Source organism: Abrus precatorius, unplaced genomic scaffold (genome assembly GCF_003935025.1).
Source record: "Abrus precatorius isolate BTA unplaced genomic scaffold, Abrus_2018 Scaffold9, whole genome shotgun sequence".
NCBI lineage: Eukaryota > Viridiplantae > Streptophyta > Magnoliopsida > Fabales > Fabaceae > Abrus > Abrus precatorius.
Genome location: NW_020874439.1, coordinates 23,222,944 through 23,242,162, shown reverse-complemented (window position 1 = coordinate 23,242,162; position 19,219 = coordinate 23,222,944). Strand labels below are relative to the sequence as shown.

At 33.8% G+C, this 19,219-nt stretch overlaps 2 protein-coding genes across 3 annotated transcripts; both read left to right on the top strand.

Moving 5' to 3' along the window:
• The first annotated feature begins 5,574 nt into the window (after positions 1-5,574).
• Positions 5,575-7,937, top strand: LOC113851046 (pollen receptor-like kinase 3). Its single transcript, XM_027481535.1, has 2 exons — positions 5,575-6,892; positions 7,204-7,937. Exons 1-2 carry the CDS (start codon positions 5,575-5,577, stop codon positions 7,935-7,937), a joined length of 2,052 nt encoding a protein of 683 aa, XP_027337336.1.
• Positions 7,938-14,787: 6,850 nt separating this feature from the next.
• LOC113849470 (exocyst complex component EXO70A1-like) lies at positions 14,788-18,718 on the top strand. Of its 2 annotated transcripts, none has more exons than XM_027479397.1 (2): positions 14,788-17,142; positions 18,428-18,718. In XM_027479397.1, exon 1 carries the CDS (start codon positions 15,067-15,069, stop codon positions 16,891-16,893), a length of 1,827 nt encoding a protein of 608 aa, XP_027335198.1. In that variant the 5' UTR covers positions 14,788-15,066; the 3' UTR covers positions 16,894-17,142; positions 18,428-18,718. The 2 variants fall into 2 exon arrangements, with proteins under 2 accessions (XP_027335198.1, XP_027335199.1); XM_027479398.1 differs by lacking the exon at positions 18,428-18,718 and having other exon boundaries at positions 14,788-16,145; positions 16,233-17,644.
• The last annotated feature ends 501 nt before the right edge of the window (positions 18,719-19,219 follow it).

Sequence of the window (19,219 nt, the reverse complement as noted above, 5' to 3'; positions counted from 1 at the left end):
TATGATTGTAACTTGAATGTCTTTGGTAACATTTTTAAAATGAAAACAAGGATATCTAATAGGATCAGGAATATTTCTAGTAAATTAGATGTTAAACACAACCCTTTCCTAGTCAACTTCAGAAAATCCTTGTGGTTGGAATATCAACATAGTCTGGATTCTAAAGAAGCCTTCTGGTTTCAACATTATAAAGCTAAATGGATCAGTCTAGGTGATGGAAACAATAATTTTTTCATAAGGCTGTCACCATTTGTAGACAAGCCAATCACATTGAGGACATTAAGAATGATAAGGGAGAGTGGAAATTTGATCCCAATAAACTGGAAAATATGGTAATGAAGTATTTTAGGGATATTTATTCTGATTCTTGTCCTGCAAGTAACAATGTTGAAACAATTACTACCTTCCCTCCTATTAGAAATACTGATATGGAATTGATAAACTCTGATCCTACAATGGAGGAGGTTAAAACAACTTTATTCAGTATTGAAAATTTTAAATCACGTGACCCGGATGGGATGCATGTTGTTTTCTTTAAGGATCAATGGGATCTTTTGGCCTCTTTTATTTTAAGTTTGTTTCTATTGTGTTTAGTAAGCCTATGAATATTTTTGAGGTGAATGATACTATTATCTCTCTAATTTCTAAAGTAGATGCCCCTGAAAATATTAAACAATTCAGATCCATATCTTTATGCAATGTTAGTTATAAAATTATAACCAAGTTGCTGGCTAATAGAATTAGTGGGGTCCTTCCTTACATTATCTCTACTAACTAAACCAAATTTATTTTTGGAAGGCAGAGAATTGATAATACTCTAATTTTACAAGAGCTTGTTCATTCCATGAATAGTCATCGTCATAAAAATAACCTCATGATTATTAAGATAGATTTAGAAAAGGCTTATGACAGACTTAAGTGAAACTTCATTTATGAAACTCTGCAACCTTTGGGCTTTAATTCCAACATTTTTTCTTTAATAAATCTTTGTATTTCTTCTTCATCTTTATCTATTAATTGGAATAATAATAGCACAGATGTTTTCAGGCCTAACAGAAGAATTAGACAAGGGGATTCTATTTCTCTTTACATTTTTGTTATGTGTATTGAAAGGTTAGGTCACTTAATTTGGGATAAAGTGAAGAATGGTAAATGGGTGCCTTTCTCCTTTAGTAATAGGGGTTCTAAAATATCCCATTTCATGTTTGCTGATGACATCATTTGAATAGTTAAAGCTGATCAACAAAATATTGATACTATATCAGAAGTCTTAAATATTTTTACCTCTGTTTCTGGTCTTTTTGTTAATAAACATAAATCTTCTGTGTATTTTGCTAAAGGGTGTGATTCTGCCCTTATTCAAGACCTTAGCAATAGATTGAGTTTTAGGAAGTCTAATCAATTTGGTAATTACCTAGGAATTTCTATCAGCCATCTGAAACCTAATAGATAGGATTTTAAATTTATTATTGATAAAATTAGGAAGAAACTTTTTATTTAAAAAATGAATTTCTATCTATGACTGGTAGGATTTCTCTTACCCAATCTTGTCTAATGAGTATTCCTAATTATTTTATGCAAGCTACTTCTATCCCTATAACTATTTGTAAGAAAATTGATACAATCTGTAAAAAGTTTATTTGGGGTTCTCTAAATGGGAAGAAGTGTCATCTAATTAATTGGAAGACTGTGTGTCAACCCAAGTGTGAGGGAGGTCTGAGTTTTAGAGATATTTACTTAGTTAATCAAGATTTCATAATGAAACTTTGTTGGAGACTCATAACATCTCTAAATAACTTATGGGCTCAAGTGATTTACCAAAAATATAATTTTAGTTTAGAAAATCTCCAGGTTTGTACCAAGCGCAAGACTGGCTCTTATTTATGGAAAGGTATGTTGGAAATTTGGGATAGGTTCTATCAAGGTTTGGGTTGGATTTTGAGTAATAGTATGATAGTTAGGTTTTGGCAGGATCATTGGCTCCATAATATTCCTAATTTATCTAGGTATCCTTCCCAATCAGTTAATTTTGAGGAGTTGAAGGAGCTAGTTGCTATTTTTTCCTCATAATGACTGCTGGGATTGGCAGAGAATTAAGCAGGTTCTCATTGATTTTGTTTGTAATATGATTGCTAAGATTGATCCTCCCATAATTACTAATGCTCAGGACCAATTTTTTTGGAGATTGACTAGTAATGATTTATTTTCTATCAGTTCAACCTATACTCTCCTTTTTAACTTTAATGATAAGAGGAGTAATAATAATAAAATTTTAAAACAAATCTGGGACTGGAAAGGCCCCCTAGAGTTGCTGTTTTATTGTTGAAAGTTGCTCATGGAAGACTTCTAACTATTGTTGAGAGATTTCACTGTAATATGACTAACTCTTCTTTGTGTACCAAGTGTAATGAGGTGCCTAAAACAATGATCCATGTTCTCCGTGATTGTTGGTTTGCATTATAGATTTGGTCTAAACTGCTTCCCCCAGATAAGGAGGTTCCTTTCTTCAGCTTGGGTCTTCATAATTGGCTTGTTTTTAATTTGTCTGCTATTAATTTTCACTTACAGCCATTTTGACAAATTTTGTTTGGAATTGTAATTTGTAATTTATGGCATTATAGAAATTATGTTGTGTTCCAGAATGGTCCCTTAAGCAATGAAGCCTTGCTGAACAAGATTATTCATGAAATTGAATTTATTTATTTTTGTGGCAGGGGTAATTTGAAATCTCCTACTCATCATGGGAAGCCTCCTGATCTGATAAGATGGCAGCCACCCCTGAACAAGCATTTCAAATTGAACACTGATGGTTCAATTTTGTACAATCTGAGGACTGCTAGCTGTGGTGGCCTTATATGTGATCATATGAGAAGATTTATAGCTGGTTTTAGCAATACCCTCAAACCATGTTTTCCTTTTGTTGTTGAACTTTGGAGAATCTTCTGGAGCCTCAAATTATTCATTTTTAAAAACATTCATATTATTTGGATTGAAAGTGACTATAAGGAGACAATTTCTTTAATTACGAAGATTCAAAATAGGAATCATCCTCTATTTTTTGTAATCTAAGAAATTAAGTATCTCTTTAAAAGTATTAAGTTTGTTAGGTTTAGTCATGTGCTTAGGAAAGTAAATCAATGTATAGACTGTTTAGCTTAGATTAGGGTTGAGTCAGGAGTTTCTTCCTTTTCATGAAATCCATTCTTCCTTAGAACCTCTTTTGAAGCTGGACTCTTTGAAGACCTGTTGATCTAAATTTAGTAGTTAGTTAGTTTGTAATGGGCTTTTAGTCCCGTTGATTAGAAAAAAAGTAATACAAATAATAATTCTCTAAGATTAAAAGAAAATAATATTTTTTTATTAAGACATTTATGTGTCTTTAATTATAATTTTTTGACTATTTCTTTTACAAACAATGGTAAAAGAAACAAGAAATCATTGCTTCCCTTCTTCACTCGTTTTCTTGGCTAGTGCGTAGAAAAAATTTGATGTAGGTCCCATAATTTTGTTTCTTACTCATTTTTTTTCCTTGAATGTTTCAAACAATGGAAGATGCAACCAAAAAGTTATGTTTTCTTTCTTGGCGGCTTCTTTTGTTGATAATTTTTATTGGTGGATTACAAAAGTTACAAATTTTGTGCATTGTACACAAGACATGTTTCTATTGCAGTATGTAATAGTACTCTTCAAATGTTTTGAATACAATTCTGAATAAAGAGGATGCAATAAGAGTAGCATCGATATCCTAGGCCCATTGCAAGTTTGTTGTAGACACTTTTACATGCTAAACTGAATCAAAAGGTGGAGACCTTCATTTTGGTCATTAACTCAACTACGTCTATGTGACATAGATTCATGCATACCACACACATTCTCATTCACTAGTAGCCTATTAGTGTATTGATTGAAACTGATCAGTTTGTGAGAATTCTGGGAGGGTCAAACGAGAATTTTGCAAAGATGTAAGTTTTCAATTTAACAGTACTTCAGCTTCAATTTCTTACAGTATTAGTACTCAATTTGTCTGAAATTATTTGTCAACAAAAGTAAAATGAAAGACTTCCATCTTCACCAAATCCAGTATAGTTCGGAACTCAACATGTTATATCCAGAACCAAAAACTATTAACTGACTGATTAGTATAGGACGCGGGTTAATTAATGTCTTAAGACTCTCAAGACTTCTTCCACCCACCTTCTAATAAGTTATATGCCCAGGAAGTCAACATTATCTTTAGTAATTTATAGAAATAACTTATAATTCTCATATTTTTAAATTTGTTTTAATAAGTTATATGCAGCTTAATAAGCTATTTTTAACTTATCTTAATAAATTTTATAATTGAATACATAACATAAATTATCACTTAAAAAGAGATGATTGAATAAATATTGAAATTACCTTTATAACTAAGCTTTTCAACTAACAGGCGCATGATCATAAGCTAAAGACTTAATAACAATGTGTAGGGTCGTACTTATTTCTAATGTGCTTATCAAGTTCTCATTCCTCAACCATCTCATTGTATATTTTAATCTGGTACCAATTAATACAGTATGCAAAGCTGTGTATGCATAGTGATTTCTTTCACATTTTGAGAAAATGACATAACTAATAGGCCACACACATCAAGTTCGGTATAGGGCAATATCATCCACCCACACAACAATCCTATTTCACTGCATATGTAATGACACTCGTGAATAAAAGAACTAACAAATAACAATTTACAGTCACTACTAAGGATGTAATACTCGACAAGCAAGATATTTACTCAATCTTCTGGCTTGGGTATCATATTCGTCACTATTGTAATTATACCAAACAAAATAAATATTTTCAGTGTTATATTTTAATTAAAATTAATTTTTTTTTTGGTAAGTAACATAATAAGAGTCAACACTTATTTCTAAGATGAAACTTAATTTGACTAAAAAAATTAAAAACCTCGAAATTTTATCCTCTTGAGAAACAAAAAAAGTTTAAAATGAAGATTTATATCCATCAGGTGCATACTTTTTTTAGATCAACAGTAAATTTTATTATCTATAATTTTATTTAAACTTTAATATTGAAATAACACGAGCTTATAAAATATTATTATCCATATTATTAGGACGATTTAAGTTTATTCTCTGTTTGCTTTGAGTTTAAATTTATATATTATGTTTAAAAGTGTATATAAAAGACTTGTACGTGTAAATTTATATCAATGAAATCCAATTCAATCTAAACTTCTTTATGGTATCAGAATATCAATGAAACGGGAACAATTCTAGTGACATGCTTTAATAATGACCAAACGATTATAACGGTTTTTAACTCCTCTTGACTTGTTCAATTAAAATTCCAATTCTCCCTCTCTTCCTTAAAACCGTGAGGGCTCTCTCATTGTGAGGCTCTCTTTGCACTCTCCCAAAAGAGACCCCTTAGCCCTTACGATGCATGCATGTAGGGGTCACAAAAAAACTAAGGAAAAAACGAAAAAATAGCAGAAGGAATGATCCGAAAAAAATCACAATCACATTCCGTACTTGTCAAAGCATTCCGAAGCACCAAATTTGCAGCAAAGTAATGGCCATAGCTCAGGCAATAATTCACCCAATTTTCTTCGTCATAATCCTTATCATCATAACTTTCCCTGTGATACATTCCATGTCAGAAACCGAAGCTTTGTTGAGTCTCAAAAACTCGTTGTCCAATACACAAGCTTTGGATAGTTGGGTGGCTGATTCTGTGCCTTGCACTGAAGATGATCAATGGGAAGGTGTTTTTTGCTACAATGGCATTGTCTCGGGGCTTCGCCTTGGAGGAATGGGGTTATTAGGAGATATAGATGTTAATGCATTGCTTGAACTCAAGGGTCTTCGAACTATTAGCCTTGTCAACAACTCTTTCTCAGGTTCCATACCACAGTTCAACCGAATAGGTTTCTTGAAAGCCATATATTTGTCAGGAAACAAGTTTTCTGGGGACATTCCTCAAGAATACTTCAAGGGAATGAGGTCTTTGAAGAAGTTGTTGCTTTCTGACAACCAATTCACGGGTCATATTCCATCATCATTGGCTGAGATTCCTCAGCTTATGGTGTTGCATCTTGAGAACAACCAGTTTAGTGGAAGTATTCCTGATTTGAATAACCCATCATTGGTGCAACTCAATTTGTCCAACAACAATCTAGAGGGTAAAGTTCCAGCTAGTTTGTTGAAATTCAACGAGAGTTCTTTTGGTGGAAATCCGGGTCTTTGTGGTAACATGTTTGGTAGAACGTGTGAACTTGTTGATGAACGAAGTAATGCAGGATTGAGCAATGTTGCGGGTAATGTGTCTGAGCCAAATAGGAGTAGGAGTAGCATGTTGGAGATTGTTGTCTTTGTGGTGGCTAGTGTAGTGATTGTCTCACTTATTGTCTTTTTAATTGTGAGATCGAGGAGAAAGAAGAATGAGGATGTTGATATGATTAGTGCAGTGGAGGTTCAGGTAGCTGCTGCACCAGTGAAAAGGGACGTGGATACATCAGTTAAAAAAGCATCATCAAGCAGAAGGGGAGGATCCAGTCATGGTAAGGGCGTTGGAGAGGTTGTGATGGTGAACAGCGAGAAGGGTGTGTTTGGATTACCAGATTTGATGAGGGCAGCGGCTGAAGTGCTAGGAAATGGAGGGCTTGGATCTTCTTATAAGGCTGTGATGGCTAATGGAGTGGCTGTGGTTGTGAAAAGGATAAGAGATATGAATATATTGGAAAAAGATGGTTTTGATGCAGAGATGAGGAAGCTAGGAAAGCTCAAACACTGGAATATCTTGACCCCTTTAGCTTATCATTACAGAAAGGAAGAGAAACTAGTGATCTCTGAGTATGTTCCCGGAGGCAGTCTAATGTATTTGCTGCATGGTAGGTCTTGTTCTTCTCAACTCAAAATTTTCATAGCATTCATCATTACTCTTGAAACAATTAAGGGCAAGCTTATTGAGAATTTGGTTAAGCAGTTTCATTAAATACTTATTCAATAAGCGTTTATTAAGAACTTAGTTATAAACTTGATTGAGAAACTTATTGAAATAAATTAAAAAATACTTATAAAAATGTCATAAGTGCAAAGAAGCACTTCGAATCACCTCAAATCTATAAAAGTGATCGTTAAAACAAGCAAATAATTACTATTATAATAATAATGCAGATGCCCCATGTTGTGCTATTTGCAGGTGATAAGGGTCCATCCCATGCTGAACTAGATTGGCCGGCACGTTTGAATATTGTTCAAGGAATTGCTGAAGGGATGCGTTATCTTCTCACAAATTTTGCTTCTTCTGATCTACCACATGGCAACCTCAAGTCCAGCAATATACTCCTTGGACCAGATTATGATCCACTGCTTGTAGATTATGGGTTTAGCCATATGGCCAACCCTTCAAGTGTTGCACAAACACTATTTGCTTACAAGGCACCTGAAGCAGCACAAGGCCAAATTTCACCTAGTTGTGATGTTTACTGCCTTGGAGTTGTAATACTTGAGATACTCACTGGGAAATACCCTTCTCAATATCTTAGCAATGGCAAGGGTGGAACTGATGTAGTGCAATGGGTTGCAACAGCAATCTCTGAGGGAAGGGAAGCAGAACTACTTGATCCTGAAATTGCAAGCTCTAGGAATTCACTAGGTGAAATGGTGCAACTCCTTCACATTGGTGCTGCTTGCACTCAAAGCAACCCTCAGGAACGGTTAGATATGGTGGAAGGTATTAGAAGAATAGAGGAGATTAAAACCAATGGTGGCCTAGAATCAAGAACAATAGAGGTCTTGCCATCTCTTAGAGATGGCTATGCAGACTCTCATGTATGTGAGAGCCAAGAAAATGGTGACCAATCAAGGACAAGGAGTAGACATGGAACAAACAGCTTTGGAAGCCAGGGTAATTTTGAATTTGGCATCTCCTAGGTGACAATTTAGACACATTTTATGTCTTCATGGGAAAAAGGATGGGTCATGCTTATGTTTTGGAATTCCCAGGAAAAGAGTAGCAAGTGTGGATTAGGGACATTTGTTGTTTTTATAGTTTCTCTTAGAATTTTAAACTTATAGATCAGGGACATGTATAAATTTTATGATACTTAAGTTCGTGGATATCTCAATCATAGGACAACGCTTTGTAGATATTTCAGAATTACTTTTTCTGTGTAAATATTTTTAGTCACTGATATAAAACATCTGTACCCCAAAGATGGTCTAATCCATTTACAAGAAAAAATCACAATCAATTGTCCAATGCTAAAGGCATCACTTAATTAAAATAAAGAGGAAATTTTGTAGTTTAATCAGACATTGAATCATACAATGATCCGGCTCCAGATCATCACTAAATGCTAGTTATTTTTCATCACCATGTAAGTTTGTATCTAAAAGTATTCATATGTATATATAGTAGGCAAGTGAGGTGCGAGTTTCAATATTTCTTGTCGATGAGTTCCGAATTTTATTCCTAAAGTCCCTAAGAGGATATACAGACATGTCTAATATGTTTTAAAAATAACATTTCTTTTTTAGTCTTGGATTTTTATTGTTTTTTGGGTCTTGATATCTAATGTTATTTTAAAAGGGTTCAAGATAAAGTTGGGTTCAACAAAATTGCACATCTATTTACCCCATTGCCAAGCCTACATATAAAAATTAATAACGTGCCAATTCGATCCGTATTAGCGGTGTGTAATGGGTTGGAATAAGCAGACTGAACTAAATTAGCCTAAAGTTTTTTGGTCCACAAGAAGTTGGTCTATTTAAAAGGGCTATATAAAGACTGTTAACTGGGACTTCATTTGTTTAAGCATGCAGATTGACAATCTCATGAGCCTCTAATTATTATAAATGATGCCTCTAACAAAAAGAAATCATTAGAGTCGATTAAGATAAATATATATTTTTAATCATTAAGTACAAGAAACAATTAAAAGAAGGAAATTGAAATAATATTTTAAGAATACATGTTTAACAATTTCAAGAGCCAATACGTGATTTAGGAAATTACAACCCATTTAATCTTCAAGTTGACACAGTCAAGCTAAATGCCTAATGTTAACATGTACAAATTGCAAAATAAAGAAATCAACCTGCAAATGGTTCACCCAGCATTTCCTGCATAGGCATGCTATAGGTCTAAATAACAATTCAAATAGTAGTTTATAATTGTAATGTGGTTCATTGATGAGGACAGAGTTTTTCTTTTTCATTTTAAAAGGTGTAAGAGGACAGATTAGTTTTCTATGGTGAATGAATAGAAGAGGACAAAATTATATATAATAATGTTGCTCAAGTCAACCATATGGTGTTGTTCACAGCATACTACAGCTGGATGTTCATTGAAATGCATGATATATGTTAATTAATTCAAAGGCTCAAACTCGTAAGTCTCTGCATATCCTGGCATACAACAATAACCCACACTCTTCCTTTCTGCAAATTTGGATATCCCTTATTATTTGTACTTCAAATCTGTAATCGAATTTTTAGGTGCCATAACCATAATAACAATTTCATGATTGAATCCACACGCTGATCTGTCACTCCTCACATGCATTATTTTTAAATCTATAGTATAGTAAATTACAAATTTATTACAATAAAACGTATTTCTTAATTTTAATTTTCTAAATGTATTTTCCCTAACTTTTATTTTTGTTTCCCTACTTCAATTACTTCCTCGAGGATTAAACCATATATTTCATAATCAAACTCACCTCATTTTTTAATCACTGGAGTGACCAATTATAAACTCACGCATGATGAGCACTTTCAATATTATTATATTTTCTTTTATCAAACTGGTGTAAAATTTAAAATTTTCAACAATATGCGTATAAAAAATAATAATACTTAATACCACTGTTGACTTATATTCTGCTTTTTACCAAGTGGATAAAAGTGCACATATTTGACTTTTTTTTAATTATTATTATTGTTACCATTATTATTATTTATCACTAATGACATATTAATTAATTTTACCCAGTATGACAAGATAACAAGTTGCACTTCTAGAAGTTTTGTCTAAATTTAACCCAAAATTTAATTGTAATATCATCAAATGATTTGGCTGTACCACCACTCGTGCAACTCTAAATTCTCAACCATTTTGTCTTTTTGTTAGTTAAAAAAACAATTTGTTGTAGGAGGCACGCCCCCATACTATACAAGATTCCTGAGAAAATTATTAAAAAAAAAGATATACTAATTTTTGCTCAATTTACATTGTAAAATTGTAAGAAAATCTCTCTCCCTCCCTCCTGTGGCGATGCTACTGATTATTTAAATCTGTGAATATTCTTTTTATGTGAAATGCACATGTCATTCAATATATAGTGAACAGGAATTTGTGCTAATTAATTGCTGACATATATCTAACACCGGACTAGGGACAAGCCTAAGCAGGCTTTTGCTTAGCTACCTTGCAATATGCATGTTTGGTCTAATATAATTTTATTTATTTTTTAAAATTTTGTGTGTGAATTGGTTTGTAAAAGAAATCAGGGAAAACAAAAAGACTTATTTAATAATAATACTTGTATATAAGTTTTTAAATTAAATGAGAAATTTTTATACATCATCTAAAACTCTCTTAATCTCATAGTTTTAAATTTTTTTAATTTAATTTTTTTTATTAACCCTCTTCCTCCATCTTTTTTCTCTCCACCTTTATCCTTCAAACCACTTCCTGGCTTCCCTTTCCTTCCAAACAAATCCTTAAAGATTATTAGTTTATCATGTTATGTTTATTCTTCTCCTTCCCAAGTTAATTAACATGTGTTACACAAAGTTGACCACATTCTTTTTCATGTTTTCCTTCATTTTGTGAAAAAAAAAAGAGTCGACATCTCATATTTACACTCGTTGTAGACCCTTTTTAAAATAAGTAGCAAATTCTCCCTTTTTAAAAGAGTGAATAACAAAGATCATCCTTCAAGTTTAGTAATATGAAATTCCAACTTTTTTTAACCATGGTTAACCTTTTGTTGAAAAAAAAAGAAAAAAATAGTAGGTGCTTATGAGCACGTCGAGTTTTAGAATCTGCATGCAACCACCACAATAGCCATTAAGTCTTTTTAAAACGAAACTCACTCTTTTGGTGGCAATGTGTATCTCTTTCTAGTCAAATTAACTCGTCACTTCTTTGAAGATATCACACACATTACCGTTTTCCCTTTTTGTTATTGTTATCAAGTGAAATTGCAATTACAACATCGTGAATGAGGACGATGTGATGGCCATTGCATGATGTGGGCATATTAATAGTGATGGTGTTAAGGTTGTGGGCAGCTCCACCTTGGCCATGAAAATTAGAATTTCACTCCTCGCATAGACTTCATCAAAAAGAAAAAATACTCATGCTTATCACTCTCGTATTGACTTGGGTTTGATCCTCCTACTCTGTTTTATTTTTCTCTTTTTATTTGTTACAAAGGTCAAACACCATTCCTACAAAGCCTCACCAGCCCATTAGCACATAGTTAGGACTTCCCCACACAAGGTAGAAAAGAGAAGTGTCCATGTGTGAAATATACTCTTGCTCCAAAATCAGAATGTGCATGGAAAGATTCAATATGAATATAAGCAGAAGAAACTTAATTTGGTTAAGAAATAGGAAAAAAAAAGTCAGTCCTAGTTTTTTAGTTAAACTAACACTAGTAGAACTAGAATTCTTTGATAATAACATGGGATGGGGTGTTATTTTAGGAGTAAAATTACTTTAGATATTACTATGAGATTGATTTATGTTAATAAAACATTTCTCCATTATTTATATAAATAAATGAATACATTCATTTATTTAATTTAATATATAATAAATTTTTTATTAGTCCTAATAAATTATGTATTTATTTGTTATAAATAAGATTAGAGGTAACATTTTTTTTAATTCAAATAAATTATCTACAAATTTTTAAACTTTTTAATTTGATGAAATTCTATATTAACTTAACCTGACAAATTTTTATTGTATGTTCAGGTATGGAAATCGAGATAAAAAGTTTGTTGTTTTTCAAATGATTATCATGCATATTTGTTGTTGAATCCATTACATATGCAGCCTATCTTATTATCTTCTGAATATTTTAAGAGAAAGAAAGGATAACAAGGTAATGGAAATTCAAGACAACACGGCATGACTTTACTCAATTCCTCTTAATAAGAACCATTGGCTGCGAAGAACTTCACATAAATGATTTGAAATATAGAGCGTCTTGTATGATTAGTACTCATCAAATGCTTTTTTATTTAAAATGTTCTTTTTTATTTTTAATTAATCAAATTAGTAATAATTTTTTAAATTAATAATTTAAAAGTGATAATAAACATGTAGAATTTACAATAGCCACTTTTTACCATTTCACAGCTATCACCAAGCTTAGTTAACAAAATTTATATTATAAAAATTTAACTCTCAACAATATTTTTTATATACAAAACTTAAATCTAATGACTTTATTTAAGGAGAATAAAATATACAATATTTATAATACTTAGTCGCTGTAATAACATGTAGAAGTGTATATACCTAGCATTATTGCTAGATTATTTACTCGGTAATTTACCTAAAGTTATTTTATGTTTAGTGTTTTTGTTAACAGGTTATTATTTTTTTCTTCTCAAAACTACTTGAATTATTATCTTTATTATTACTTGATTAATCTTTTAAAACTAACATCATATTCTATTATTAGTATTATTATCATTAAAAAATAATTTTACTATATCACATCATCATTGTTTGATTTTTTAAAAAAAATTATTGGTTATTTTGTATTAAATAGTTTATAATTTTGTCTTAAAATTGATTATACAAACAATTTTAGTGTATATCATCACTATTTTATGATTATATTACTTTTCGTATCCTTCATGCCTAACATTTTAAATTTACTAATAATTTATGCTAAATACCTTTATTTTAAATAAAGAGTCGCTTTCGCTAAAAAAGAAATTAAGAAAAGGACAGTTAAATATGCAAGAAATCACAATTTGTGTTTTAGAAAAAAGGGATAAATATCCTTTAACCTACAAATCGAGTACATGGAAGCTTAAAAGCTTATGGCTACCCCCCATTTATATTTGGAATAAAATGAAACGATAATGACTAAAGTCAGAGATAAGGGTACGCATCTCATGGATAACAATGATCTACTCTGCTCACCTGCTCTGTTCTACTTCATCTGCTTTGAAGCAGTGTTCATGAACTATTCACATAAACCCTTTCCTTTCATAAATTTATTCAAGTAAATACCGATTAATTTAATTTTAAAAATTATAGAAAATATTGTTATTGTTTTTTATATTATTAAACATAAGTCATTGTTTTTAATTTTTACTGCTGTAATTTTAATAATTAAAATAATCAACTTTTTTTTTTGTAACATCAAAGACTAAAATATCAACGTTGTAAGTGCTAAAATGATATTTTTATAATGTTAAGAATTAAATTGGCTTATTTATGTCCATTCAAGCAGTAGAAGTATATCTGAACGGAGATAGGAAGGGATAAGGAATAGTTACTTGCAATGAAGGAGGTCTTGATTGATTGATTATATAGTAATAATTTGTGTCAAACAACATAATGATTCATAATGCATGATTGAGGTCATAGCTAATCCATACCACAAGAAATGTTCATGGTTGATAGAGCAATGGGATTGAAGGTACGTAAGTAGGTCTCCACTAGCTATTTGTTGAATGTACGAGTCAATGAGGTTCTCCAAAGGTAGCAGCAACTAGCAACCCAATTGGATCCTCATTCATGTGGTGAATATTGAGGAGTAAGAGAACCCACACAAGTCTTCATAAATTCTAGAAACCAAAGTTTTGGCCAACATCGGTATAACGATTTTGAATTGCATTGGAAACTCTCGGCAAATGGGCAAAGACATGTTTTTCTTGTTTCTTATTCGTGTAATTACAATTAGGGGAATATTAGATGCTTTTGATGTTATTTTCAGAATCAAAGTGGTCTTTCATTTTACAAGTTATATAGCTTGGTAAACCAAAGAGTTAAAACCGTTTTATAACGAGTATAGACAAATGAGTGCAAGTGAAGGATGGAAAGATCGAAAACTCGTGTTTACCAAAACACGTGACACCCCTTCTTGTGACTGTGCCAAGTTTACCTATGAATTGGAGCCATTTCATACCAAACACTTCTTTCACTTCCACCAAAGTGCTTCATGTCTTTCTGTTTATTAATTAAATTATACTGCTACTACTACAACGAGCTTCTATGAGCTCAATCTATAAGTGTTAGGCTAATAAAGGAAAAAGAAATACGAGGTAGTAATGGGGTGATAAACTGCTTTGCAACGAGACAAAGTGGGAAACTAATGTAACATGTAATCTAGAAACCAATGAAATAAAGTAAGAAGAAATAAAATTGGAGTGAAAAAGAAAGAGTCGGGTCGGGTTAAGTTAAGGATAGAATCATAGGAAAGGGAAAAGAAATAATTAGTAGTAGTATCCGAAAAGATAGTGGGAAGCCATAATATTAACATATAGTATAATCTAACAAGCATGCAAAAAGGTTAAAAATAACAAAAATGAAAGAAGAACTAAATTCGCCGGAATGTACTGTGGAGATTCCAACGGCGGCATTTAAAAAGTCAAATGAGTTGAAGCTTGCTTGTCCCCACTCTCGCAACACCATCACTCTCTCGCCCTCTGTTTCTTCTCTTCTCTTTTCTTTTCTTGTATAATCTCTCTCTCTCTCTCTATAGGCTTGATTTTCCACATACGCAATTTACCCAAAACAAAACGCCAAGTTTGGCGCAGTCTCTTTCTTTTTTCTTTCAACATTGAGACAAAAACTATCTACAGCAACAACAGCAAGAGCCAGCGCCATAACCCCCTCTCTCTCTCTCTCTTACCCTTTCCCTTTCCCTTTCCAAAATAACACCAATCTATCTATCTCTTCCAAAGTCACCACCTTTCTCAATTCCCAGATTCTAAAGCACCTACCTTTTTCATTATCATCATCATCACCAATTACTCACTCACACACACAAACACACACTAAGCATCTATCTTTCAATCAATGGAGAGCCTCCCACTTGAGACGGCGGAGAAGATCATTCTCCGGTGGGACTCGACGGCGTCGGAGGAGGCGCGTGAGAAGATGATATTCGAGGGAGAGCGTGAAGAGGTGGATCTCTACCTTCAAGCGGTGGATGAAATCCAACGCTCTCTCTCTTCCCTCACTCTCTCTCCTTCCTCGGACAAAGTCAACTCGGCCATTCAGATCGCCATGGCTCGCTTAGAAGACGAGTTCCGCAACATCCTCATCTCTCACACGAACCCCTTCGACCCCACCATCGAAGACCCTCAACAAGACCCTTCTCTCCCTTCTTCTTCTTCTCCTTCTCCTTCTTTTGCTCAGCACGATGAGGACGATGACGTCGACGTTGAAAACAAGCTTCTCCGTTTCAACAGTGACGGCGCTTCCTCCACCGTTAACAGCAGTTACCGTTCCACAAGCAGTATCCGTGAGATCGATCTCATACCCTCTGATGCCGTCTACGACCTCCGTTGCATAGCTGAGAGAATGATCTCTTCTGGGTACTTGAGAGAGTGCATCCAGGTTTATGGTAGTGTGAGAAAAACTGCTGTTGATGGTAGTTTCAGAAGGTTGGGGATTGAGAAGCTTAGCATCGGTGATGTTCAGAGGTTGGAGTGGGAACAGCTTGAGGCTAAGATCAGGCGTTGGATAAGGGCTGCAAAGGTTTGTGTGAGGACCCTTTTTGCCAGTGAGAAGAAACTGTGTGAGCAAATCTTTGATGGGGTTGGAACCGCTATTGATGATGCTTGTTTCATGGAGACAGTTAAGGGTCCTGCTATTCAGCTTTTTAACTTTGCCGAGGCTATTAGTATAAGCAGAAGGTCACCTGAGAAGCTTTTCAAGATTCTTGATTTGCATGATGCTTTGATGGATTTGATGCCTGATATTGATGTTGTGTTTGATTCCAAGAGTTCTGAGACTATAAGGGTTCAAGCTGCTGAGATTTTGTCAAGGTTGGGTGAGGCTGCTAGAGGGATTTTGTCGGAGTTTGAGAATGCTGTGCTTAGGGAACCCTCTAAGGTTCCTGTTCCTGGTGGCACAATTCACCCTTTGACTAGGTATGTTATGAATTACATAAGTTTGATCTCTGATTATAAGGTCACTTTGAATGAGCTTATAGTGTCTAAGCCATCCACCGGGTCTAGGTATTCGGGTGATCCTTCTACACCTGATATGGATTTGGCTGAATTGGAAGGGAAGACCCCTTTGGCTGTTCACTTGATTTGGATCATTGTTATATTGCAATTCAACTTGGATGGAAAATCCAAGCATTACAAAGATGCCTCTTTGAGTCACTTGTTTATGATGAACAATGTGCACTACATTGTGCAGAAGGTGAGAGGGTCTCCTGAGTTGAGGGAGATGATTGGAGATGATTATTTGAGGAAGCTCACAGGGAAGTTCAGGCAGGCTGCTACAAGCTACCAGAGAGCAACTTGGGTGAGAGTGTTGTATTGTTTGAGGGATGAGGGGTTGCATGTGAGTGGAGGATTCTCTTCTGGGGTCTCAAAGAGTGCTCTCAGGGAAAGGTTTAAGGCCTTTAATGCTATGTTTGAGGAGGTTCATAGGACCCAAGCTGTTTGGTTGATACCGGATTCCCAGCTCAGGGAGGAGCTTAGGATATCTATTTCTGAGAAGCTGATCCCGGCTTACAGGTCGTTTCTTGGGAGGTTCAGGAGCCACATAGAGAGTGGAAGGCATCCAGAGAACTACATCAAGTATTCTGTTGAGGACTTGGAAGATGCTGTTTTGGACTTTTTTGAAGGAATTCCTGTTTCTCAGCACATGAGGAGGAGATCTCAATGAAAATGGTAATGGAGTTTTGCAACTTAGAAGCTAGGACATATTCTTTTAATTTTTTCCATGGAGCATTCAGGTAAGTGAGTGATGGCCAATCTGAGATTGCTCAAGCTCTTGAGTGCTCCATGATTTACTGCTACCATCTGGGATTCTCAGGAAAGAAAGATTCTCTAATCTTGTGCTGAACTAAAGATTGGTATGGCTCATTAACAGCCTAGTTGCTGGCTGGCTGGCTCACCTCGAATGCTGCTGCCTGTAAGCACGTTATTTGATTTTGCACCACATTCTAGATTTTGTTTCATTTGTTTATATTGGAATTTGTTGTACGTGTGTTTTTTTCTTTTTTCTTCTATTATTTCCTCTAAGCTCCAAAAAAGCTGTCTCTTTTGTAGCTTCAAATGACTTCTATACAATGTGATAGTTTTGGCACTAATAGATGCATTTTGGAATCGAAATCTTAGATTTAGCATTTGCCTTTGGGCACGTGTATCTTCTGTTTTTTCTTATATCTATCTGTAATAGATTCATTCATACGGAAAACAGAAGAATATTAGCTGAATGTACACGCACACAAGATGGGAATTGCTGATATATTGGCACTTTGGTGATAGACCTTGCTTCAATGAAGAATAATGGCAAATTTGGTTTGGTTAATGTGTGTTAAGTACACAGTCTTATAGCTCTTGGCAAGTAGGATCTGATTTGAACGCACCTCACTGTTTGTAATTGGCTGATCTGTGCTGGTTAAAGATGATTTTTCCTTCTATCTTTCGTGGACTAGTCACTAATTTTCTACTTATTTGAAGTGTGCTACAGTTTTGTTGAAAGGGTTGTGAGGCTCATTCTGGAAGAAGCCCAACTTCCTCTACTTGAATGGTAACCTTTGTTAGCATATTCTTATCCCTTTTAATGGACATAGGCCATAATTTCTTGTATTGGTGGTGTTGTTAAGTATTCCGATTTTAACTTGTCCCACCCAGGCATTTAAATTACCTTCAGTCTCTTATTTCCTCACTAGAAAGCTAGAGAAGAACTTTGGTTAGTAGTTCTTCAGGTTGTGAATTTTGGTAAGATTAAAAGGGTGTCACTAGTCAGAAATTCAGAATGAAGCAACAATATACATTACCTAACTTTTTGTATTTTAGTACTACAAAGGTGTCAATGACCTTGGGGAGGGTAGGTTTCTCCCTTCACTAGAGGGACTGCCTCATAAAAGTGGTGGACTACAATATTTATATACCACTTTAATTACATCACTTTTTGAATCACTTTCCGGTAAGCGTGAGTTTGTTTTTACAGTACACAAATAAGAGTGTATGAACTCAAATTTTGCAGTAAATAAGTAAGGGTTATATGAATGATTGTTGTCAAGACGATGGTTAAAGAATCCATAAATCGAAGATTTTTATTGAAAATCACAATAAGAAAATATTAATAATATTAAATTGCACTTTATTATAAAAATTTAGGACACTAATTAGCATTTCTAATGAGTGTAAAGGAAATGATATGTAAAGATCATTTAGCCATTTCCCTGTAGGTATATAGATTTTGAAGTTAGAAACAACCCAGAATTTCATGCAGTTCCGTGCTTATAGAGAGAATGTGGTTGGATCACCTAACATTTTGTTGCCATCTAGTTTTAGCTGTTAGCCACGAGCTTTGCTTCTGTGTAGATAATGTGGTTATGTTCAACTCAACATCATCAACAGGAAACAATTTCAGACACTACCAACGAAGCTTGGATCAAATCACTATTTTCAATTCCATATTTGCGTAGAAAATGGTCATATGTGAATGAATGAAAAAGAAAGCAATTGCTCAAAAATTATTTGACACACTATATACTATATAGTTTTAAATATAGATGGAATTTTATTTCCTATTTCTGAACATGGTGCACAATGACTACTAGCTATTTTTCACATAGCTTGTTATCTACGCGAAGCCACTCCTTGTGGTTACAAATGAAATCGTGCGAACAGTACATAGAAGTGTTGACGAGATAACTTGTTACCGAACATGTTCTTAACTTGGGAGGGGTTTTGGGTGAAACGTTGTTTTCCCTTTACCCCGAAATGGAAGAAAGATTAGAGGGTTCTAAAGTTAAGAATGAATATTTCATAGCAATTTTACTATCCGAATGTTAAGAAAATTACAGAAGGATCAATTAGTCCACAATCAATTAAGGTTACGTTTTATTTGTTTTAGTCAAAATAAAGTGTATGTTTAAATAACAAATTATGTCATCGCAAATAGTATTGTGTTAATATATAAACAAATTGCTGACGTTTTTTCTATTAAACAACTGTTTTCGCAAAGAAAAAAAGCA